Source organism: Tiliqua scincoides, chromosome 11, assembly GCF_035046505.1.
Source record: "Tiliqua scincoides isolate rTilSci1 chromosome 11, rTilSci1.hap2, whole genome shotgun sequence".
NCBI classification, from domain to species: Eukaryota; Metazoa; Chordata; class Lepidosauria; order Squamata; family Scincidae; genus Tiliqua; species Tiliqua scincoides.
This window is the reverse complement of record NC_089831.1, coordinates 18,339,042-18,363,454: the sequence shown is the minus strand read 5'-3', so window position 1 is coordinate 18,363,454 and position 24,413 is coordinate 18,339,042. Positions and strand designations below refer to the sequence as shown.

General features: G+C 43.1%; 1 protein-coding gene across 3 annotated transcripts in view; it reads right to left on the bottom strand.

Moving 5' to 3' along the window:
- The window catches only part of PRDM10 (PR/SET domain 10), a 64,432-nt gene that overhangs the window by 17,782 nt on the left and 22,237 nt on the right, over nt 1-24,413 (bottom strand). For 2 of the 3 annotated variants that reach the window (XM_066639196.1, XM_066639194.1), the window contains 8 exons: nt 21,420-21,548; nt 19,541-19,784; nt 18,083-18,324; nt 16,477-16,680; nt 11,340-11,412; nt 9,636-9,753; nt 8,517-8,655; nt 6,231-6,455 (listed from right to left, as the gene is read on the bottom strand). In XM_066639196.1, coding sequence (XP_066495293.1) covers nt 6,231-6,455; nt 8,517-8,655; nt 9,636-9,753; nt 11,340-11,412; nt 16,477-16,680; nt 18,083-18,324; nt 19,541-19,784; nt 21,420-21,548 — 1,374 coding nt within the window. The remainder of the gene's footprint in view (nt 1-6,230; nt 6,456-8,516; nt 8,656-9,635; nt 9,754-11,339; nt 11,413-16,476; nt 16,681-18,082; nt 18,325-19,540; nt 19,785-21,419; nt 21,549-24,413) is intronic. The other variant, XM_066639195.1, reaches the window with a different exon arrangement.

The window sequence follows — 24,413 nt, the reverse complement described above, 5'->3', positions numbered from 1 at the left end:
CCAGTGCTAAAAAGTTTGAGAACCACTGCCATAGTTTGAATTCCTAGTAGTTTTTGCCTCTTTCGAGGAGGAACTGTCTTTTCCTTGATTCAGTCTGGAACAACTCTGGCCCTACAAAACTAATTTATTTCCTCAAAGTCTTGCTCAGGAAAGAAAAACATGTGCATGTATTTGGAGGGCACTGACGAATGGTATCAAACTACCTCTACTACTCTTTTACATGTACCTTCACTCTTAGTATCCATCTTCTTACAACATAAATTGTTCTATAAAATTCAGCAAATGATTCTGATGCCCTCCTAGATTAACCCATTTCAGTGGAGTTGTCTGCGGTTGAAGGAGGTTCAGTTCACAGTTGGCTTGGCAGTCTGGCTGCCGAGTGTCCTGTGTGTTTCAGTAATTAAAGAGGAATTTGGATGTTGGCGGGTAGCTGGCGTGGGAGCCATTTCTAAGTTTTTGTGCTTGATACTGCCAATTACAAGACACCAGCCCAGCAGAAGATTGAAAAGGCAGCAGGATTCTGTACACCCCTGTAGAGTGAGAGAAAACACCCCAGAAAATTTGCACTCCTGGACCACTATTTCTCTTCTATTATTAACTATTGTCTGTTTTCCACTTTGCTTCTCAGATATTAAATATTAATCCTGATACACACTAACAACAGAAAAAAAAAATCGCAGGGCTAGACACTAGAGGCAGTTGGGTGGAACTACACAAGCACTTGGTAAGCACCCCACGTCCCCATACATTAGGCAACACAGAGCTGAAAATGCTTCCACTTTCCTCAGTTAGCACTGCAAACAGCAATGGAAGAATGTTTAATGCCATGCTAAGAGCAGCTTGGTTAGGAATGGGAAAGTGCCTGTCAAATGCTGCACGTTGTTGGACTATGAGAGCTTGAAAAGAACCCTATGTGTCTTGCCATCATACAACCTGTGGTCCTCTGGAGGAAGACACAGAACAGCTGCAAATTTGTGAGCTGCAGACGGGTTTCCTGGATCACCTCTGGTCATATGCGCCACAAATGCATGGTTCCCTAGATCATGGTCTCCTGGAAGAAAACTGTGTACACCTAGCATACACAGAGGTAACCTTGGATTTCAGCTACCCAGGTTTTTCTCTGATATGATGCGGGCTGTTGCCCATCATACACTGGCTGTGATTCAAAGAACTGGAGCTTTTTAGGTACCTCCAGCCTACTGGAGCACCTAACAGCCCACCAAAGCACACCACTGCCCACCCCAAAAATGTTCCTGATAGTTTGAGGATCTTTCAGAGGGGAATTTGATGCAGTACTATGGACTACAGTCACAAAGGGAACTTGCAAACCTCTCCATATGCACATGGAAGCGCCTTTAGAAATCTGTAAGAGCACTTCAGGTCCCATTCAACATGGCTCTCTTTTTTACATGCAAGTGACCCACACCTTCCTCAGATACTTGCTTACATGGATAAATGTCGTATGTGAATCCAGCAATCACCTGGAACCCCAATGGTATATTTCCAGCCACTGAAAGTACAGAAATTGCTGATGGTTGTACAGAACTCAGTTCACATGTTAAGTCAGTCTGTGCAAATGCACGTGCAAATGCAGGACAGGCAGCAAAGTTGTGTGCAGTTGCAACGTATTGTGTGAATGAGTCCTAGTGGTTCTTAGGTAAGTCACAACCTCTCCGCCTCAATTTCCTACCCTAAAAAAAGGGGGGGGGAAGATGGACCTCCTGCACAGGGCTGTTGAGAAGGAGATGAGAGAGGAAGCACTCCACAAATCAAAACTGTTCTAAATAGTAGTTGTGGTAAAGAAGCTGACAGTTCATGTTTTAGGAGCTTAAAAAAATGAGTATAAGAGCTCAGTTACACGTTCAGATCATATGGTACAGCCCTCTGGGGACAGTACCATGTTAGGCTGAAAATGGGGAAGCAAATGTTTGAATGTTTCCCTATGTCAAATACCAAACAAACACCATGGAAAGCTACAGTGTCAAGGAACAGTGGAGGCTCATTTGCTAGCTTACTATGAGCAGAACTTTTACATCTATCTATACCTGATATCTACTACAAAGTGACTTTCTGAAGAAAACAACAATGGATGTGCAATCTGCTGAAAGCTACAGGAAATGACAAGGTAGGAAATTTTTGCAGGTTAGATCAGGGAGGGGAACAAAACCAGAACAAACCTACCTGCAGCTCCAACTGAGCAGGCAGCATTGGGGGAGAGAAAAATAGGTGTTACAAAACAGACTGCAGGACTGGTCTTCTGCAGTGACCAGTTTCCTGAAGGCACTAATGGACTTGATGCCTGAGGTGGTGACTCAGGGCCCAATCCTATCCAACTTTCCAGCATCTGTACAACTGAAATATAGCTCCGAGGTAAGGGAACAAATGTTCCCATACCATGAGGAGGCTTCTGTGACTCTCTACCCACAACAGGATGCAGTGCATGCCCCATGAGCACAGCTGTACTGGTACTGGAAAATTGAACAGGATTGGGCCCTCAGAGACTTCAGTGTTAAAAAGCTACATTTGTCGGACAAAAGTGAGAGAGAGCTTTTATAACTCAGGTGAGTTTCAGACAATGAAGAGCAAAGGAGCAGGGTGTCCCACTTTTATTTTCTCCCCTCTGTGGCTGCTTCTCCTCTGGGGACTTCTATCACTTTGACTCTTTCACCAAACCAGACAACACGCAATGTAATTAACTATAGTCTCTGCTCAAACCTTTCTGCTCTATTTTGCTAAAAAGCATGGCATGCAGCCAAGTAACGAACAGCCTCAATTGTTTTTACTTGTACTCAGGGTGCCTAAAATTCTCATGTTGTTCAGGGATTTGTACAGACTAAACAGTTCTAGAGTGCTCCCAAATATTTGATGCCATAGAGTTTTGGGAGGAAAGAAGGCCCAAGTAGGGTTTGTCAACACTCGCTTCTCAGCTAGTACAAGCCTAGGGCATACCAAAATCAAAGACAAAACAAATCCATCTACTTGATCAAAACAAGAGAAAGTCCAGGAGGATTTTCCTTGACACAAGTCTTACTGAGATCACCATTATTACTGTTCTGTTGCACACATTATTCGGATATGTTGATCTTTATAGTTATGTTTGGTGATGCTTCTGGGAGTCCTCCCCACACCTGCCAGCTGAAGTGCAGGTTGAATGACTGAGCATCCTTACTCTCTCCCTTGCAATTGTGCTTGGCATAAAGACAAGGAGAATCTGCATTGCATGGAGCTTCCTAGCTCCAGAGAGGAATGAATTCAACGTGGTGGCTACATTATTCAAGGTATCTGGCTAGTCTTTAGCCACCTCAGATCATTCTATTAGTGTATGTGAGCCCACAGCTTGCCTTATAACCCTGGAAGGATGGATAGTATCAGAATGCTACAATGTTATGTGTTCTTGTGTAAGTAAATAAGTAAATAAATAAATAAGGGCAGTACTTGCAGATTAAAATAATGCAGGTCAAGTACTGTGCCACCATTTTCCCCAAAGATTTGTGTAAGATTTTCTCCAAATCCATCCACAGATTTGGAAGTTAAGCCATTTGACTTTCATCATCATTATGAATAAGCACTTTAACGCTTGTCAGTATATGAAGTGCTATACAACTCTTATCTCACATACACAGCCCAGCAACATGTGTACTGGGTAGATGAGGCTGAGAAATTGTAAGCTGACTGAGGACCACTCAGTCTATGCCATCGACAAGTTGGAATGCAAACCTTTTCCCACACTGACACCCAACATTCTGTCCACTGCCTGTCATATATCCATCTTTGTCAGTCTGCTTAGAATGCCTCTGTGACTCAGTGAAGAGTTCATACCTGTCACTTGGAAAGGATGCTAAGGAGACGCTTGGCAGCTGCTCACTCCCATTCCCCTCTGTAAGCTCATGTAAGCCCAAATGTTCTGACCCTTGCAAAAGTCCAGGGTCAGAAATACAACACTTATGAGAAATACAGCCTGAGTTCCAAAACAGCTAATTAGTGACATTTTAGACTTTCTATGAATATCAACACACCAGCCCCCACCCCAATATAATATCACTAACTGCATTTGAGATGCCTCTCAGTTTTGCAGCGGTGAAGCCCCAAAATATATATGCTGCAATGCTATTAAATGTTTTTACCATTGACTACATAGCATTTTCTCACATAAGAGAATCCAGTTTTGAATCCTCAGATACTTCTCACAACAAATGATTCATTAAAATCTAACTTTGGGCATTTCAACTGGAAGCCTTCAGAGAATGGTTAGTGCCAATTCTCATCCCATCAGTTCCCCTGCACTTGGAAACAATACACTGTGAGAAAATGGGGATGGCTTTTTAAAAATAGTTTTTCCTGTGACAGAGGACGCCTGAGGAATTTTCATGAAAGAGAGGATTATATAATTAAAGACTCTTTCATACACAGGGCCAATTCTGCATTTGAGATAGCATAAATCTATGAGCCAACAGGAAATGTTGGAAGCCATGCTAAGTGGTTCTTGTAGCATGCCACCATGTGCAGAGAAGCCCCTCTAATGCAATGGATTTGTTCTGGGGCAATTCACTGAAATATTGTTCAGTTTTCTTCCTTAAGGTGGCCACTGACTTTTGAGAAATCCTTTCACCCTGCAAATGAACACAAACTCCACCTGCTTACAGCTGTTTCCTTTTGTAATCAAAATCCTACACACAGAAAAGGGCAATGGGGAAAAAAACTTCAGGCTCAATAAACGGATCTCCCAACTGAATAGTCTGGAGGATAATAATTTCCCTCCTACACTTGATAGAAGAGCAGTGTACAGCTGCCCAAAAAGGACAGGTTCCAAGTGTTTGTTCTTGGTAGGCAGAGTTCTCAATGCAGCCTTTAATCTCACAAAAGGAAAAGGGAAAGCTGGCTGCCCCAAGAAATAATTTTATCATTAAAAATGATCTTTGCTGTCAGAGAAAAATGGAAAGGAGCCAAGGTCATGGTTCCTCTTTGGCAATGGCTTCTAATGCCTTGAGATCTGTGGCATATGCACAGATGGTGCTGTGAACAGACCATTAGCCCCCACCACTCCATTCAGCTGTTCAGAGCACTCTTGACTGCCAGCCTGGGTGAACTTGGTTTCTTGGAAAGGCAGCATCAAGCATCATCAATCTGATCAACTTGAACCAGTGTTCAATCCCACCCCTCCCCCAGCACTGCAAGAGGCACCCCCAAGCTTTATGGTACAAAATCTGTCCTTTTTTGCAGCAGCAAAACGTGCTTGGTCTGAAATGCCACAAGGGACAGACATCCATTTGAAGGTAAAAGGCCAGCAGTACCTCACAGGCCAATCAAGCTCCCATAAAGAGGGAGCAAAGTCTTTGCATGAGGCCTGTCTTCTTTTCACAAGCAATGAGAAGTGCTCAGCCTGAAATGCTGTGTTGGAAGTTTAGAAACTGACACCAATTTCAGGTAAAAGGTCAGCAGTAACTAGCAGGCAAATCAAGCTTCTAGAAAAAGACAAGTGCTAAAGTATCAGCAGGGTTGTGTGAATTTTACACCCACCCACCCTTCCCCAATCTGGTAGCAAAGAAATTCTAATTCTGCACTGCTTATAAAACATAGAATCAAACGTGTAGATTTTATTTTGCAACAGGTACTGTTTGGGAGGTACCGACTTTTATATAATTGGGAAGTCTGTGAAACAAGATGAAAAATGAGAGGAAAGAAGGGCTATGGAAATGGGGGCAAATGAATGAACGAACGAACGATCGAATAGGTAGCCATGGGAGTTTTTGGAGCACTGAAGTTCCACATACAGACTTGCAGAAGGTTGGCTTATTTCAACCCTTTGGTTTCTGAGCTTGTATGAAAAACCCTCTACAACTCTTTGCTTTACAAAGTCAAATCTAAGCTTTTCAGGTATCATTTTTAGCCAGACTTCATGCTTGCGCTGCAAATGCATTTATTTATTTATTTATTTATTTATTTAAATACCACCCCCCCCAGCAATTCACAATAACAACCAATGAAAATAACAGTTGCAATAAAATGTAGAATGCAGAGAGAGAGAGAGAGAGAGAGAGAGAGAGAGAGAGAGAGATTACTTAAAGTAAGCCAGAACACACCTGCTGAAACAGCAATGACTTCAGCCTTCACTGGAACAAAGGCAAAGAAGGTGGGAGCCATACTTAATGAGGCAAGGAGTTCCATTTGGTAGGTGCCACTGCAACGGAAGCCCTCTCACAGAGTATCGCCAAAAGAACCTTGCCACTTACCCGGATACGCTTTGCTTGCCGCATGTCATCTGCTGTCATTGTGCTTTGGGTGGGCACCACAGTCTGTTCATGTGGCTGCAGCTGCAATGGGTGGCTCTCTGGCTGTGGATCCAATGATGGTGGTGTCTCTGGCCGCGCTGGTGTCTGTTCCTGTTGGTCCAGCCCATTCAATGTGGCTTGTTCAGTCTCTTCAAACTGCCCCTTGCTAGAGAAATGCAACAAGTCCTGAAATAGCAAACCAAATGCAGAACAGTTATCTTCCCCAACCATGACATGGTAGGTGATGGTTGTATTTTAAGAATTTAAATTACTACACTTGTTTAACTCAGGTAACATCCATTTTAAGACAGGCATGCGCCAGTCCATTTCTTACTGGCAGAGGGGAAAACAGGATTTTTTGAGGTTGCTCCTCCTTTTTCTGAATAACTCCTCTTTGCATGACTGCAAGTCAGACATTACTTATGAGTAAGCAGGCTGATGAGGTGCTTGCTGTCATTGGGAGAAGGAGGGAGGACATAGGTTTCAGCTCTTCCTTTGCCATGCTCTCCACTTCCTACCCATTGGTACAGTGGATCATTTCAGAGGTAGGTGGCTGTATCAAAGACAAACTGCCAAAAGCAGTCTTTCATCAGAAATGGATATCTGATAGAATGACAGCAGCCTACCTTTCACTTAAGTGCCCTCGTCTAAAGACCCACTCATGAAGAAGGGGTGGGAAGTGGTTCATAGAAAGGTGCCAATATCTCCTTTCCTGCAGCCAGCAAGGCAAGAAGGTGCACAAAACACTTTTGCCCGACAAAGCCAGAAATGGGAGCCGCAAAGTGAGGTGCAAACAGTAGACTCTCCCTCTGCAAGCAACAACACCAGAGGTGTGAAAGGTGGCTGGTAAGCACAGGTCCTTAAAAAGGCTTTCCTAAAATAGCCTTCCTTAATGTAAAAAAAAAAAACCATCACAAAATGCAGGAAGTCATTACAGTGTGTTGATGTAACTGTCTATTTTGCTTTAGTTAGAAAGTGAACCTAAAGGGCAACCCTATGAATATGAATGAGAGTTCCAAAATGTAAATGGTGCCATGTATGACTGTATTTTTCGTGGGCAGGGCTGAGACTGCTGACTGTCCTTTGGGCTGAAGAATGACTTCACGGGCTAAAGAATGAGCTCATTCTTTCTGTGACTGAGAGCCTGGGATTGTCTCTTTAAGGCTCGCTCAGGGATCCCTCACACTAAAGCTATCAGCTTCTTTAAATGTGCCCCTTTAGAAAGCACTCAGAGGTGACACAGCATGAGCGGAACACATTAAAAAACGGTCAAAGATTAATGAGAAACTTTTGAGAAGGGCGTTAAAAACTGATGGTATGGGGAAGAGGCATTTTTCAAACTAAATGAAAAAGAAATCAAAACTGACTCAGTGATTTCCCACTTGAGGCTCAGAATAAAACACACATGCTCCAATTCGAAGATACTGTTGTGGGTATGGGAACTCTGATATGCACATGGGACTGTCCCACTTCCAAGTTTTCCCTGTTCATTTCAAAAAAAGGAGCAGATCTACATTCCACTGTGTGCCCAAATCCATCCCTCCACTGAAATGAGTAGGAGATGAACAGGCGCAAAAGACACTTTTGACACATGGGTGCAATCAAGAGACCGATCAGGGCAATGAGGCATGAGATGTGAAAGGAATGATCATGGATGTGCTGTTTACCCCAACTTCTGGGGAATATGTTATCCAGCAGGAAGCTAAGCAGGAAGAAAAATTGGCCAGGCATCCCACTGCAGATCCTAATGCCTTGAAAAAGACCCCCTTCAGCTCAAGTTCCCATTCCCTAGTCCATGCAACACCAGGACTCCTAGCCAAAGGAGAGAACTGCAGCAGTTCAAGGTACTAGGGTACAGACTAGATTCCTTCTGTTTCTGGGAATCAGTTGACTCAGGAAAGCCAACCTCATGCTAATGCCAGCAATATAGCTCCAAGATTTGTTTCATTTCCTCAAAAGAGGCAACTCATCATTAACAGCAACAACTAGGTTACCCATTTGCACTCCCAGACTGCTTGCCTGTACACTTGTCTCCCACCCCTGCTCTAGGCACACTCTGCCCCTTCAACTGTTGGGGGCTGAAGTTTGCGAGCACTTGGGCATGGCACCCTGCACTCTGTAATGTTATGCTAACTGAGTATCAACTATACAGATTGCTGGAATTGTTGGGGCTTCAATTTAGCAGATACACTGCCCAGATTCAATGGAAGCACTGTGGTCTACCTTCGCCTGCTCCCATGACAATACCTGTGTCCCTTCGGCATGCCCCTGTGTCCTTCCCCCATTTTCATTGTTCACTTCCAAGCGCATGAATTTGGGAGGGCGACCCGGTCGCCTGCCTGGTCCAAATCTTCGTTTTGCTCGTCCACGACCTCTGCCCTTTGCTCTGCAAAATGTACACAACACTAGATTAGAGAAAAGTGATTCATGTTCCTCTCAGTATTTTCAAACACTCAACCAGTCTAGTCAATGTTGCAAAAGTCTAAGCTATAAAACCAGAAAGAACAGATCTCTGTCGACTACTAAAGGAATATATTCCTGAGATGACAGGAATACGGGAAGAAGTGGTATGAAGCCCAACACCCAGCTGCCAACAGTGGCCAGCCAGACCCCTTGAGGAAACCCACAGGCAACCTTTTCCCTCTTGTCTGTGACAGCTAGTATTCAGCGCAACATGGCTCCTGGAACACTGTCCAAGGTGTTGAAATCAATCATGTTGAGCTAACTGGCACACACGTACACACACACACAGTGTCAGTCTACCAAACTCCTAGATGCTGAGCTTGACACAATTATCCCACCTACCCTATATTTACCAGCAAGTTAGGTGAGCACCCACCTCTGCCAATGGGTCTCCCAATGCCAGCCTAACTACTAGCTGTTCTGCACAGGGAAATCCAGAAAGAAGCTGTAATGTACCAGCTTCCGAGCCCCAAGTCAGCCTTGAGTAAAAGGCAGAAGCCTGAAGGGGCAATGTGAAGGAAGACACCAGACCAAAACCCTAAAACTGTAGCAATCAAGTAGTGGAGCTGCACTTCCGAAGCCAACGAAAGCTATTCTCCCACTTGGGTGACTGCCTACAAGGACTTCAGGTTGTTACCCTGACCTCTTCACCCTCTCGGATATAGCGATGCTGCTTTCTCCTCCAGGTGCCTTGCACAATCCAACCCACACTTGGGAGAAGTGGCAAACGTGAGCCCTGAAGTGCCACACATGGGAGCTCATGGCACGCATCCTATTCTAGAAAGCAGTGTCTTCCCAGGATAAACCTCTCGCTGCAGTTTTCAAACAGGAACTTCCAAGGAATAAGTTGCCTGGGTAAGTGGAGGACATTGGAAAGTTTCATTTTTGTACACTAACAAATACCTGCTAAAGAAGTCCAGCTTCTCATCATGGGAATTGAGGTGTTGCTGAAGCTGTTCTGAGCTCATGAACCGTCGATTGCACTCATAACATGGCCAGTTTTTTTCCTGTTCCCGGAGAACTGCATTTTCAAGTCAGACAAATTGATAATAAAACTGAAAAATCCAGGTTTCCATTCAATACTGACCCCCTGCCCACACTTTCAGTCGGGTGAGTTTCAGAAAGGTAAATAACATGATTACGGAAAATATACCCCGAGAGAGTATAAAAATGTCTACATTCGCTCCAATTCCTCAATCAAACAAAGCAATTCGCTCACTCAAAAGATTGCCCACTGGATAGCACCTTTTTCAATGAGCTGTTACTGTGGTAACGTAAATTCCTCACTCAGAATAAATTATTCCAAACTACAACATTTATCTTATATAAATGCATTCTTCAATTTGCATTTTCTGTTATCAATCCAGCATTTTGGGCTTGGCATTAGATGGAATCTTTGGCAATGAGAGGGAGGAAGCAAGAATAAACCCACAGATAACAACAAGGTAGTAGGGAAAGGATGGGTATAGGAACACTTGTGAAAGCTGAGGAGGAAAGGCAAGAAAGGCACAAGAAACTCCACACACCTGGCCTGGTATTCAACCCTGATTACTATAGTTTGGGCAGAAAACAACTCATTGAATGCTGGTACTGGGAAACTCTCATTGAAATACATAGGAAATGCATGAAATATGTGCACAGAGGATTGTACCCAGGAACCAACCATTATCAGTCATATTCAACTCATGAGGACTAGGTGTAGTTTGTTTTAAAACAAATGAATGTTGAAATTCTCAAGAACGCAACTTCTGTGCCATGATCCATCACAGGAGATGAATGACTCAGGATCCAATCCTATCCAATTTTTCAGTGCTGGTGCAGTTGTGCCAGTGGGGTGTGTGCTGCATCCTGTGGTAGAGGGGCAGTCACTAGGGGCTTCTCAAGGTATAGGAACATGTGTTCCCTTACCATGGGGTTGCATTGTGGCTACAATGGAGCTGGAAAGTTGGATAGGATTGGGCCCTCAGTATGCACATCAGGCTAGGTGCTGGTATGGTGAAGTTGGAAGTCTACTGGCACCAGGTCCGCCTATACTATCCATCAGAAGCTTTTAGCAAAGTAGGTAAAACATATATTTGTTTGATTAGCTCCTATTTTTGGTAAAGGTATCTTTTATCGTCCTTTTTATCATCTGGTTTACAGACTTGGTGCTTTTATAAAATTGCTACTGTTGCTCTTTTACTCTTTTTAATGTCTGACTGCTATTTTTATTGTGAAGTGTTTTTAACTTGTTTAATTGTGTTTTTATTTGTGTTCATGTTTTTTGTATTCTTTTATTTATTGTTGTAAGCAGCCTTGGGTCCCTTCTGGGAGAAAGGCGGGATACAAATGTAGTAGATAAAATAATAAATAAATAAAATAAAGACTCAGGCTAACAGTGGCTGTATGCTCATCCACCATAATGATGCAAGACTTGGCAAGTCACATTTGCCAAGTTCATCAAGAATGCTAAGCATTGACTATACAGAAGTGTGTTTAGCAGCAAACAGAAAGCTTGAAAATGTGGCCCTAATATAGAACAAATTACCAAGTGAGTTAAGCAAGAAGGACACAGGCGTTTGTTAGCAAGGGACACAGTATAAAAACAAGTTTTTAAAAGTCAATTACCTTTCCTTTCCTCCTCCGAAATATCATGGATTTTCTGATTGACAAATTCTGCATAGGAGGCAGCATACCACACCTGCAAGTGAATGCACAGGCAATTAAAAAGAAATTCACTGGAGACTCTAAAAAGATAATGTAAGTAACTATCAATCATTTATCTGCCACAATATCCCTCTCATCGTGCAGAGAGCTCCAGGCACTGCACTTGTGGTTTTTCCCATTTTATTGTAACAAGAGCACTGTGAGGCTGCACAGGCAGTGACTTAGCCAGTCTTTGGAAAGGAAGTCAAACTCATAGCTCCTTGGTCCAAATCCAACACTTTATTCCCTATGTAACGCTGGTTCTCACCTGAATCTTAGCCCATAGCATCTTACTATCAATTTTATATATAGCTGATGCTGGCATGAAAAGAGACAAGATGATTTTAGGAACATGTCACTTCTTGAGCTCTCAAAAGTGAATTTCTGTATAGGTGTCAAGAGGCTTTTAGAGTGTGTCACATCATGAACATTCTTAGAAGAGTGTTCCCATGGGGATGTTGTTTACCTTATTTCACATAGTTCATGATAGGAACTCTGAAAGACAGCTTGGATGAGTAGCATGAACTTCATTTCAAACCCTCATTCATTCATTATCACAAGAAAGGGAAAACACGCACACACGTACACTTTTTTAAAATGTTATGAGTAATACCGAGAAAAAGAACTTGCTACTTTGTCTTGGATTTCACCAAGTCTCAGGTCAAAACAATTTAAAACAAGCAAATCCAGTAAAATAATTCAAATAGTAATAATCATAATGGCAGCATTTGCATAGCATTTGAAAGGCTTCAAAGTGAGATAAGCACAGGTCTAGAACACTGGTTAGGGGCAGGAGAAAGCATATAGGGAGAGGCGGTGGTAGGGAGAGATTCAGAGGAAAGTGATTATCAGATCCCGGTTAGACCTGGACTCGGAGGCTTTCTCAGAGAAAAAGGGGGAGGCTGGACACTGAAGATGACCCTGGCACCAACCATAAACCTGCTTTTGTGGGACCACTGAATTCCACACATATACCCCAAGCTGTTTCCCCTGAGGAGCCTGTGATCCAGGGGGATCTGGTGTCCCCCACCTAGATTTCTGGACCCTCTTCAAGTTCCCTTGATTTCACTGCAAAACTCCAAGAACAAAGGCAATGCTGGATCTGGACTGAGGGCCAAACCTGGCAAAGTGCTCAGCTCGCTGTGAGACCTCACTGGGCCTCATCAGAAGAGGAGAAAGCAGATTCACATAGAGGCTCTGGATTAGGGCCCAGTTAGCTCCTAGAAGGTGCCATTTATAAAAATTTCAGTCTTGGCTAAGTATTCACTGGTGCAACAGCTCTACTTTGAGAACAACTCCAGAGCTAGGTCCCAAATTTCTGTTCTTGCATCCCTGTGCTGCCTCCTCTTCCAGCCATCTGCTCCTGGACTCTTTTCTGCTACAGCCTCTTGCTCCAGATCTAACCTACCTCTTCATCTCATTGCCTCACTCCCCTCCAGCCCTAACAAACTATCCAGGCCAACACTTTGATTCGTAAGCAGCCCACTTCACCTATCTCAGGCAATCAGAAACGGACAAAGGTTGGCAAGGGAAGAGTTGAGCATCCCCTTATTTGTGGCAAAGGATCCCCTCCTGAGGACTGTGCAGCAGAGACAGGATTTTCAGGCTACTGTTAAAAATGGCCGCAGTGTAAAGATCTGTTTGATTCTCAGCTATTCTTACAATATTACTGGCCAATAGCATTGTTTGCAGCGTACTTCAGGGCGGGGGAGGGGCAGGAATGGAAGCTGTGAATCATATACTGCAGATTCTTGCTCCATCCTCTCCAAGTGCTTCCAGGATTCGGATGCAGGACAGAAATGGAAACTGAGACCATCAGAAACAAATCCAGATGGTGCTACTCATCTTTTGACTGCCCTCCAGTTCTCAAGCTGTGCGCTTGACAAGAAAAGCTATTCTCCCAACTGTTTTCTCAAAGATCCACTTTAGTGTTTTAGCAAGGAACAAACCAATTTCATAAAGTAGTAGTAGTAGTAACTTTATTGTCATTGTGCTACAGCACAACGAAATTTATGAACCTTTGAGATACAAGCATAAATATGTGCTACAATTCCAACAATCACACTCTACACACTCACCCACACATTCTCTACAACATGCACCATAATATAAAAACAGTATAACAGACCATAATGCCCAGGAGCATGGTAACAACTATATCGGCTTATTCAACGTAATTAAGGCTGTGGGATAGAAACTGTTCAGGAGTCGTGTGGTGCTGCTCTAATAGTTCTGTATCGTCTACCCAAAGGCAACAGTTCAAAGAACTTATGAGCTGGATGGAAGGGGTCTCAGAATACTATGTGACAGCGAGATGTATAGATGTCCTCCAAAGCTGGTAGATGAAGGTTGATGATGTGCTGTGCGATCTTAATAATTCTGTGCAGAGCTTTTTTGTCCCCTGCAGAGCAATTTCCATACCACACCAAGATATCATAGGTTAGGACACTCTCAATGGTGCAAAGATAGTAAGACACAAGCAGCTGCTGTAACAAATTTAACCTCCCAAGCTTCCTCAGAAAATATAACCGCTTTTGTGTCTTTTTAATCAACATGCTGGTGTTAATAGTCCATGAGAGGTCCTCTGTGATGTATATACCTAGGAATTTGAAACTAGCAACCCTCTCCACCTCCTCACCACTTATGTATAATGGTGTGTGTACATCCCTCTTTTTCCAGAAGTCAATTATAAGCTCTTTAGTTTTTTTGATGTTAAGTGAGAGATTATTTTCTTTGCACCACAATAACAACTCCTGTATCTTCCTATAAGCAGACTCATCATTCCCGCTAACAAGCCCCACCACTGTAGTATCATCTGCGAATTTTATAATTTCATTGGTGTTAGGTGATGGGGTACAATCATGTATATAGAGGGAATAGAGGAAGGGGCTCAGCACACAGCCTTGGGGAGCTCCTGTATTTAATATCAGAGTGGAAGAATGATAAGAGCCCATCCTAACTGACTGTGGCCTATTTGTCAAAAAGTCCTTTATCCACAGACAAATGTCTTGCTGTATGCCCAAACTAGTCATTTTAAAAAACAGTCTGCTAAGGTAGAATGGTGTTAAAAGCAGAACTATAATCCACAAATAACAACCGTACATATGTACCCTGTTGTTCCAAATGATGCAGGACTGTATGTAAAACAATAAAGATGGCATTATCAGTCGACCTATTACTCCTGTATGCAAATTGACAAGGATCCAAGGTGGGCGGAAGACCAGACTTAATATGTTTCAACACCAGCCTCTCAAAACACTTCATAATTACCAAAGTTAGAGCAACAGGTCGAAAATCATTGAGAGAAGCAACTACTGTCTGCTTAGGAACTGGCACTATAATAGATGTCTTCAAGCAAGTAGGGACAGAGCACTGGGACAGAGATAAATTGAAAATATTTGTAAAAACTTCAGTCAGCTCTGCAGTGCAGTTTTTAAGGACCCGTCCTGGAATTCCATCTGGGCCAGCTGCTTTCCGAGCGTTAATATTCTGCAAAAACCCATCTCACATCATCACGCTGCAGGACAAGTGACTGACCATCAGTGGCTGCAGCTAGAATGTTGGTGGCTGCTATCTCCTCCTCAAACTGGCCAAAAAACTGATTAAGCTGCTCTGCCTCTGAATCACTACTGCTGGGCAGACTATTTTTATAATTCTGTCCAGTAAGTTGTCGCAAGCCCTGCCATACCCGGCGGGTATACGAACTTTCAAAATGCTGCTCAATCCTCTGCCTGTACATGGCCTTTGCATCCCTGATACCTTTTTTTAAGTTCGCTCTGTCCGCACTGTACTGTAGTGTGTTTCCAGAAGGGAAAGCAGCATTCCGGGCTCTTATCAAAAGGCGCACATCTCTGGTGACCCAGGGCTTATTATTAGGAAACACCCGTATTTGTCTGGTGGTAGTGACAGTGTCCATGCAGCGTGTCCATCCATAAAGATTGTGTCCATCCATAAAGCGTCCATCCACGACAGTGTCCATCCATAAAGATTGGAATCACAAGCAGAAATGTCAGATTACTGCATGCACATACCAGGCAGCACTCAGAAGTACACTGACTGAGGTAAATAGCACCTCATTAGCTAACAAAGCCCTAGTATAGGATTGGTGGGTGGGTAAAAGGAACAGGGAACCAATCACATTCACTTGTAGGCAGGACAAAGTGCCACACAGGAAAAGATGAAGAGGAAATTCATCAAGGGAACTTGAAGAGGGTCCAGAAATCTAGGTGGGGGATCCCAGATCCCCCTGGATCACAGGCTCCTCAGTGCAAACAGCTTGGGGTATGTGTGTGTAATTCAGTGGTCCCACATTGGCAGGTTTATGGATGGTGCCATAAATTATCCAAGCTCCTTCAGTACACATTCTTATTAAAACTCTTACTGGAGATGAGAGATACAAGTAGGGCCTCTGGTTACACTGCCCTTCCTACTCCAAATTTATTTTAATGTGCTGACCTGTGCAAGGGGGGAATCAGTGGCTACAGGCAGTCCACAATCCCAAGCCAGCTCAAAAGTAGCTGATTACCCTGTTTCATCCCACCATACATTAGCATATCAACAGCTGGCTAGTTATTTTGTGGGTGAGCATATGCTCCTGTGCATGTGTGTGTAGAGCACACTGCTTACACTGGCCTGACAGTGACGCAATACACAGACCAATCTGCACTGCCAATATACCCTGAAAGTCCTTGCTTTTGTAGATAGGGTGGGCACCTCAGAAAAAGAACCCTGGATATTGGGGCTGCTTGCACAAACACTCAGAATATCATACAGACAGACAAAACTCTGACTCTAGGAAAACCGTGGCATACAAATTGGTGCTGCTATCCTCCTCCTCCCTCCTCCAGATCCAGAACCACCCTTTCCCTTCCTGGTTAATGTTTTCTCATTTGCCCGCCAAGCCTTCTAACAAGGCTACTGACACCTTATTTTCATCAAAGGGCGATGAAGTTATAATGTGACTTTCTACTAGGTTGGCAAGTTAGATTGCTCTGTAAAAATCAATTCAACCTGTTGTCAGTCTGAAAAAAGAAGCTATATTGTGAAGGTTGTTGCATACCTTGAGTTCCTGCTTGGGCTCAACATTTTTGATTGTAGTGTAATAAATATGATGGCCATACTGGTAGGCCACTAGATTCTGCTCTAGGTGATTCTGGGCAGGGCGCACAAACATCATCCAGTTGCAAAGAGCCTCACTGGACAGCTCAAACCAGAGATCCTCTTGAAGGTCCCGGTCTTTCCTGTCACTCTTGTCAAGGGACACCTGAAGTACAATCAGAATATATAAACCTAAAGCAGATCAGTGTGGGACACCTTTAAAAAAAAATCATTATCCTGAACACTGATAATTTTTTAAAAATGCTTACATGGTGATAGATGCATGAGGCTGCTGAGCAACTTCTGGCTTGAAAGTGGTTAAATCACTCAGATTATCTCACATATGGAATCCTGCAAACTGAGAAGTAGCCTGGAAGGGTTGGTGACCAGACCTATCTACCTACATTGGTGAGACAGACCTATCTAACTACATAGGTGAGCTTGCTGACTCCTTGTGACTATATCTCAATCACTGACTTCTGTTGATTGATTCATGTATGCTATCTATGCTTTCAGTCTGTGGTCATTATTTTTTTTTTAATCTCACTTCACAAAACAGATTTTTCCCCCGTCTGTATTTGTGTGTGTGAGACTGTGCATGACACAGATCCCTCCAGAGCTGCCAGAACCCATGAAAAATGTGGTTCCTACAGATCCAAACTAGAAATGGTAGGACCCCTTAAAACTATACTTCCTGCGGCTCCTGATACGAGTACTTGGATGGTCTGATGAAAGGTCCACTATGAACCCTCCCCATCTCTGCTCATATAGTTTTCAGTCATGGAGGAGGGCAGCAGTGGGGAAGGTTCGTTGTGGGGAGGACCAAAAGGAATTCAGGTCAAGCTGGGCCCAAATATTTCAGTGGTCTGAGACAGAGTCAACATGAGCTTGGCTGGGAGGGAGAGGGAAAGATTAAACTGCTGAAATTCACATGGTGAACCTCGTTAATTCAAAGTTCAGCATCATCACTAATATATACTTATTAGACTAAGTTGGCATTCTGAAAGGTGGATTAGCTATTTCTGGGAGTGCCTCTTCCACAACCTAGCATCCTGTCATGAGTTCTGATTGATGCTCTGTGCTGAAACTTGGTCTTTAAGAGATAAACTTCACGCACAACTGCCATAACAAATTTTCATAACTCTGAATAGTCAGTGATACAAGAGTGCCTTTTTACATATGGCTAGTCTATTTTATCAGATGAAGCAGGTTCTTACCACAATAAAAGTGTTCCTCTTCACTATGTCACCCCACTCATTGTACCAATCAATATGACCTCTCCAAAGGAGAACAAAGGAGGTGGAGGCAAGATGCTCCAATTGCCAGTGGGATTCCTCCATACAAAACCCAAGGGCTTTTCTGATATTACATGCTACAAGCATGAATGTCTCCTGCAGGTTTGTGTTGGATGTGTATGAAAACACTATTATGTTTCAATTTCTTGTAAGCATAGAGGTTTTTCTGTGCTTACATAGAAAATTTCTACAAGCACAGACATTACTGTGTGGAATGAAATGTGTGGCTCCAAAAGCGTACACTGCATGATAAAACGGTCAATGCACCTTTACCTTTAAATGGATATAGAAGTCTTTAAGCTCTGATTGCCTGACCAAGGGTCCTTCCACAGGGCCAAACTGTGTGCGCTTGGGAATGCGTCGTTTGGAGAACACTCCTCCCAAGAATCTGTCTATGTAAAGCACCAAGGGAAGGCTGGCTCTTGCTCTTGTCAGCACTGGTCGATTGGGGATTGGGTGCAAAGGTCCGTGTTTGGGGCAAACCGAGGGATGTGCGTTATTACACTCTTCACACCCTGAAAGACACATGAGAATCTCACAACCTCTAATACAAGAAAAGTAGCCATCACAGAATCTAGCAACTTTGAACCAAAAGCTGGCAATCCCTGCTGCATGCATTTAGAGTTGCCACATGTTTCTTCTTCTGAATGCCATCCATTCTTTGAAAGTACCCTGTCCTGCAGAACATCACAAATCCCCTGGTTACTGAGGATGGAGCTATAAGTCAGTGTACTTGCTTTGCATGCAGAAGGTTTAAGGGCCTCGGTGTCCCCAGAAATCGTTGGGAAAGACCCCCATCCAAAACCCCGGAGAGCCACCACCAGTCAATATACTGATGGATCAGTATAAGGCAGCTTCCTGTGTTCATGAGGGATTCTCCTTTGCCAAAATCAGTCTAGTACCAAAATACTTACTGCAGAGAAAACTTTCCTATACTATTTTACAAGTCAGTCTGTCAGCCTTATATGCATAGATCATACACCATGCATTAATACAGAGACCATAATTACTTTAAAACCCGAGAGATGGAACACTTTCTCCTAACTAAATTACAGTTCAAGAAATCAGTAATGCACTGCAGGGTGCAGGTTCGAATGACAACCTGATTGTACAGTGCTAATTCACCTGTGGTGATGAAGCAAACGTTTGCACCAGATAATAAGATGTTCTATGCTGTCCAACTCTGCCCCAATTGCCAGTATGAATCCCACGTTACTGTTGATCACAAAATCATGGACTGGCATTAGACAGCCATTAGCCATGATGTAGTGCAAAGGCCCAATGGCGGCTCTGTCTTCCACCATCCACTCCCTGCTTTCCACAATCCTCTTGCACAACACAGTTGTAAGGGATTTCTTGGGAGCATCAATATAAAAGTACTGAGAAGGAAGCATCACCCCTGTGCTGGTAGCCTTCCAGTGTTAGCACTGGATCCCATGTTCTATCATCAACATGCCACAAAGAGCTATGCGGGGCCACTATGAGTGCTGACTGACCCTGGGTTTGATGCAATCTACTTCTCAGGGTGGTTGTTTCCACACTACCTTTTGTCCTTAGTTCATTTTCTGGTTCTAAGCACAGACTGACCAAAATCAATTCCAAAGCTAGCGAAGATATTTTTCCAAAGTGCAAATAAAATAAGTGGTTTTGGATTTGTTCACATACTTCAATCATAAACCAAAACAAGGAGACGAGGCCAAGACAAAAACAAGCCCCAGCTTGCCTGCTTACACAAGTCATTGGGGTCGAAGGGACGAGGCGGATCTGGGTCCCATTCATCCAAGTCTGTATCTTCCCCCTCTTCTTCCTCGTCCTCTTCCTCATCGTCATCGTCGTCATCATCATCGTCATCATCATCATCATTTTCCTCCTTTGCCTCCATACTCTCCATTGTGTTCTGCAAAGTTTCTAGAGGACCAGAATCATCCACAGTCTCCAAAGTAGGCAAAACCTGGTTATGCACTGGTATGGTCACCTGACAAAAGAGTCATTAAAAAATACTGTTATGCAGAACAGACAGCCAGAAAAAAAAATGAAGATCATACCTAGTAATGGTGGTGGTAAGAGGGAAAAGCAAAAAAAAAGGGGGAGGAGGGTTATAGGGCTAGTAGACAGAGCAACAAACTTGGCTCTGGGAGGGCTGGTTTCAAATCCATTAGCAGCCCTGGATGCAGTGGATGGCCTTAGGCCAGTCTGTCAGTTCAGTTCTCCCATCTGCAAAGTGAGAGTATATTAGACATCCACTTTCACAGGGTCAGTGATGAAGTCTTGCAAAAGTATTTCCCCCAATAAAACTGCATTAGGAATGATTAATAATAAGATGGGGAACTGCAGAAAAACTGCATTAAATCAGCAAACCTTTGAATCCTCAGAAAAGGTCTTGGCAACTCAACATACCAATTCTTTATTCTGTCTTGAAGGAGCCACCCAGGGTCTCCAATTTCTGTTTTAATTAGTTTGACATTAAAATGTGCCTTTAAAATGATCCTGCCTATAATTTTCTCACCCTGTGAAAGCGAGAGAAAACAATACCCAGTTCTCTCAAAACACAGAATTCAGTTAAGAAGCTACCTAATTAAAATCTAAACCCCTAATAGCAAAAGGCAACTTCATAAATGCTCAAGGGCAACTGCTGCTCTAATTTGAAAGAACACAGTATTTTCTTTTTAAAAAGAGAAGAGTGAAATGTCCATAGTGCACTGCAGATCAGGCAGAAGTCAGTACAATGTGAGGGGATAAAAGAACTTTAAGACAGTTTAAGGAACAAGCCAACAAAAATTAGTCACAAAAGAATTACTGACTTTCGTTAAGTTTTATATATAAAATCTCAAGAGCATTTAAGCAATGGGGACATGTCCAGGGTTATATATCCTCCAAGTTTGAAAAAGTTAAATTTCCATGCCAAGATAAACCAAATTCTGCTGAATTAATACTGCAACCTGAATTAATAAAAAATTGAATTCTGCAACCCAAATTAATTATAAACAACGTGCTGTGCAATCCTGAGCTGCACTTGCGCTGGTGCAAGTCCCTTGCGCGGGCACAGGAGGGTCGCAAATGTGCCACCTCGTGAGTTGAGACTGGAATAAGCCTCATCTCAATGTGAGTTGAGATGGGGTGGGCAGGGAGGAGGCGGGAGGGAGGTGTTCAGGGGAGGGTGGGTGGCCCTGGGGGCAGGCAGGTGGGGAGTGGGAGGCAAGGCTGGGATCCAACAGCCCAGGGAACAGTCTACCCTTAGAGGTTTTCAAATCATGTTCTGGGAAATCCTGTGGTTCCTTACTTGAGGTCCCTAATAAAGCTTTCAATGGCAGAAAAGTGTTCCTGTAATTCAGCCTGTCCACCATTACCCATCTTCTCCTGTACACAGCAGTCATAGGGAAGATGTTGGGGATATATTCTATGGCCTACTCCAAGTTTGCAAAGTTCTCTTTGACTGAACAGAAATGCTTTCTTTTACAGTAGGTAAATTGTCCCACCTTCTCTAAAATGACAATGGAATGTTGCAGATGCCTATGAAACCTTTCTTTCCTCTGCTAAGCATGTCATCTTTCTTAATGATGAAATGAAATGGAGTTCAACTTTAAAAGGAAAGGAGTGCCTGGCAACTTACACTGTCTGCTTGAGGACCCTGTTCCAGAGCCCTTTGCTGTGTGGGTTCGGCAGCCTTGCCGAGCACCGAGAGGTTGGTGGGATTCACGCTCTGAGCAGCAGCAGCAGCAGCAGGCAAGAGCACAGTCACCTAGAATCACAGGCACTCATTTTAGTGCTGTGGCATTTTCATCAGTCAAATTTGTTCTGAAATTTCTGCAAGCCAAAACTTCTTTAAGTGCTTTTAAAAGGCAGTCCCCAAAAGCAGTCTCCAGGGCTAGAGACAAGTCTCAATTATGTTTTAAGCAAAATAGTGACAGAGATGCAAGGGACAGAGAGGTGTGCTATCTCCCCTATTCCTGTTTGAAGATGTATGTGGATTTTCTTTCTGTTATGAGAATATAACACAACTACTTGTGGGGCTTTGTGAATTAAAGGAAGCATATTCATGGCCCTGGCAGACCCCAGAGCCTTGGTTGGCAACTAGGCTTGCCAGAGGGAATGCATTAGAAGGGAGTGTGAGTAACTGACCAAGACCTCAGTGTGCATGTGAACACACATACAGGGCCAGCCTCGGGAGCTGCAGGGCCCAATGCTAAACATTTTTGTGCCCCCCACTGACCGAGATGAACGGCAGTGACGAGTGCAGGGCTGACAGCATCCTTCACGAAGCACAACTAGGAATTAGGTTACTGCCTGAATCGTTTGGACCAGGGGACGGTGGGCCGCACACAGCAATGCTCTCACTGCGCTCTACAGCTAACACTCCAGCATGGAATATCAGCTTCAGGGCTAGGTGGCAGCTGTGATGCAAGCCCCCCCCCCCCAGTGCAGGACCCAATTCAATCAAATCAGACAAATCGCCCTAAGACCAGCCCTGCACACACACGTCCCATAGCCTGCTGCTTAGTCCCACATACTACAAATTTCACTCTTCCATATCCCTCTTTGCCCCCTCTGCTGAGGGAGAGTCAGATATGGCCTAGAAGTCTCCAGTTGCTATTTTCTATCCCAGGGGGAATTTTCGGTTAGTGCATCCCACCTAAAGTCTGGGCACCACTCTTGGAAGTGGCACATTTGGTATTTCAAATACACACATGACCATCATGTTTTTGTATTTCTGTTCTCTTGTCATTAACTTTTTCAGTCTAATCACTAAAACAGTTTGAAAAACACTGCTCTAGAAGGCTGTGAGGACTATAAGGTGAGTGTAATTAAAGATAAACCCCAAGGGGAACTGAAATGAACAGTGTGGTTTATCTCCATTGCCAGTCAGACACTCACAAGGCAACATCAGCACCTGGAAAGCTTCATGTGTGCTGGCAGGGGGGAGCTGAGACAAATCTTGCCACTGCAGGGCACTGAAACAGCACCTCCTGCTTCCAAGCAAAAATGCTCCTGGTATATTCTTGTTTAAACTCCTTTACATATGTCGGACAGGATCAAGAGACATATTCACAAAAGCTTTGGAAGAGCAAAGATTCAATAGGTCTCTCCAGAAAAACAGCAGAAACCTTGATTATTATTTTAGCATCTATAGTAGTTGAGGAATTTCTCACAGAGAAAGGGTACATGTGGCACCTGCAGCTGCTCTAATGAAAATCATAACCATTCACAAACAAACTAGAAATCTCCCTGGGAACAACAGGTTTAGCAATAGTGCTGCAATCTAGGTTTGGACTTTGAAACTAAGGTGGTGGGTGGTGGTTGTGCAACCTTTAAAATATATATATATATTTTAAATATTTATAATATATTTAAATATTATATATATATATAAATATTTATAATATTATAAAGTACAGTATATTATACAGTAAAGTATGTCATATTATATCATATATATTATAAAGTACAGCTGCTTACCTTGCTCCTGGTGCAGTTTCTTTGACTGCATAAGTGTGGGACTTTCATGTTTGATTTAATGGGATCATGTAAATGAAGGTGCTCCCTGATTTGCATGGTCTCTGTTCATCAAACATAGGGTTACCAGATACAAAGGGGAACAGAGTGCCTATACATTTAACCATTGTATAGAAGAGAGAATTTTGGCAGATGTAGCTTTTTAAACCCTTCCATGTTGAGCTGCACCTGCCAAAATTCCCTCTTCTATACAATGGTTAAAGGTATAGGCACTCTGTCCCCCTTTGTATCTGGTAACCCTAGTCAAACAGGAAGTCGTGCACTTCTGCGATCAAAGAAACTGCAGCAGGTTAATCTGTTTTAAAAACAGTCATGATTTTTCCTCCACTCCCAAATTTTTTTCTCGAAACTTTATATAATTCTGCTTTAAACTGTTATTCTTTGTGACTTACTTGAATGTTTTATTTATCCTTTGTCCCAACCCCACACATACTGAAATACTCTACAGTCTTCTCAGTAGTTGTATTCAGCATTTATTGAACTGGAGGATTCTATGCTATGAAATGAAATCTTACTGTCTCGTTTTAGAAGCTACTAAGAAGCTTATCAGATGATTTTAAAAGTTAGCACTTCCACACAACTGTGTTTTACATAGAAGCACAGAACTAAAAGGATCCTAAGTCTTGTCCCTTAATCGTTCAGTTTTTCAAAGGCAGAGGAGATGAAATGAGAAACTAGGGCTGCTCAAGTAGCTGATTTTTTTTTCTGTTGCATCCTCCAGACCTGGCATCCCCCAGCCCTCAATTTCATGCTACTTCTAGTCAATTTCACACTAGTGAGCACATCAAGCAGAAAACCAGGACTATACACATCAGACACAGCAGCAAGTAATTGGAATTTTTAGCTTTTACAGTTATATTCCAAAGACAAACTGAAAAAACTTCTGCCACTACAAAAGAGGAAATGCAGTTACCTTCCAAATTGTGCTGGGGTAGAAGTAAAATGATAAAACAGGCTATTTTTATCATTTAAATGAACAATACAGTGGCATCTTTCAAGAGGAATGAAAAATCTGGGTTAAGGAATCTTCTCACTCAGACCTAAAACTGATCTGATAGTGTTAGGGACTCGACATGTACACACCAGTTGCCTT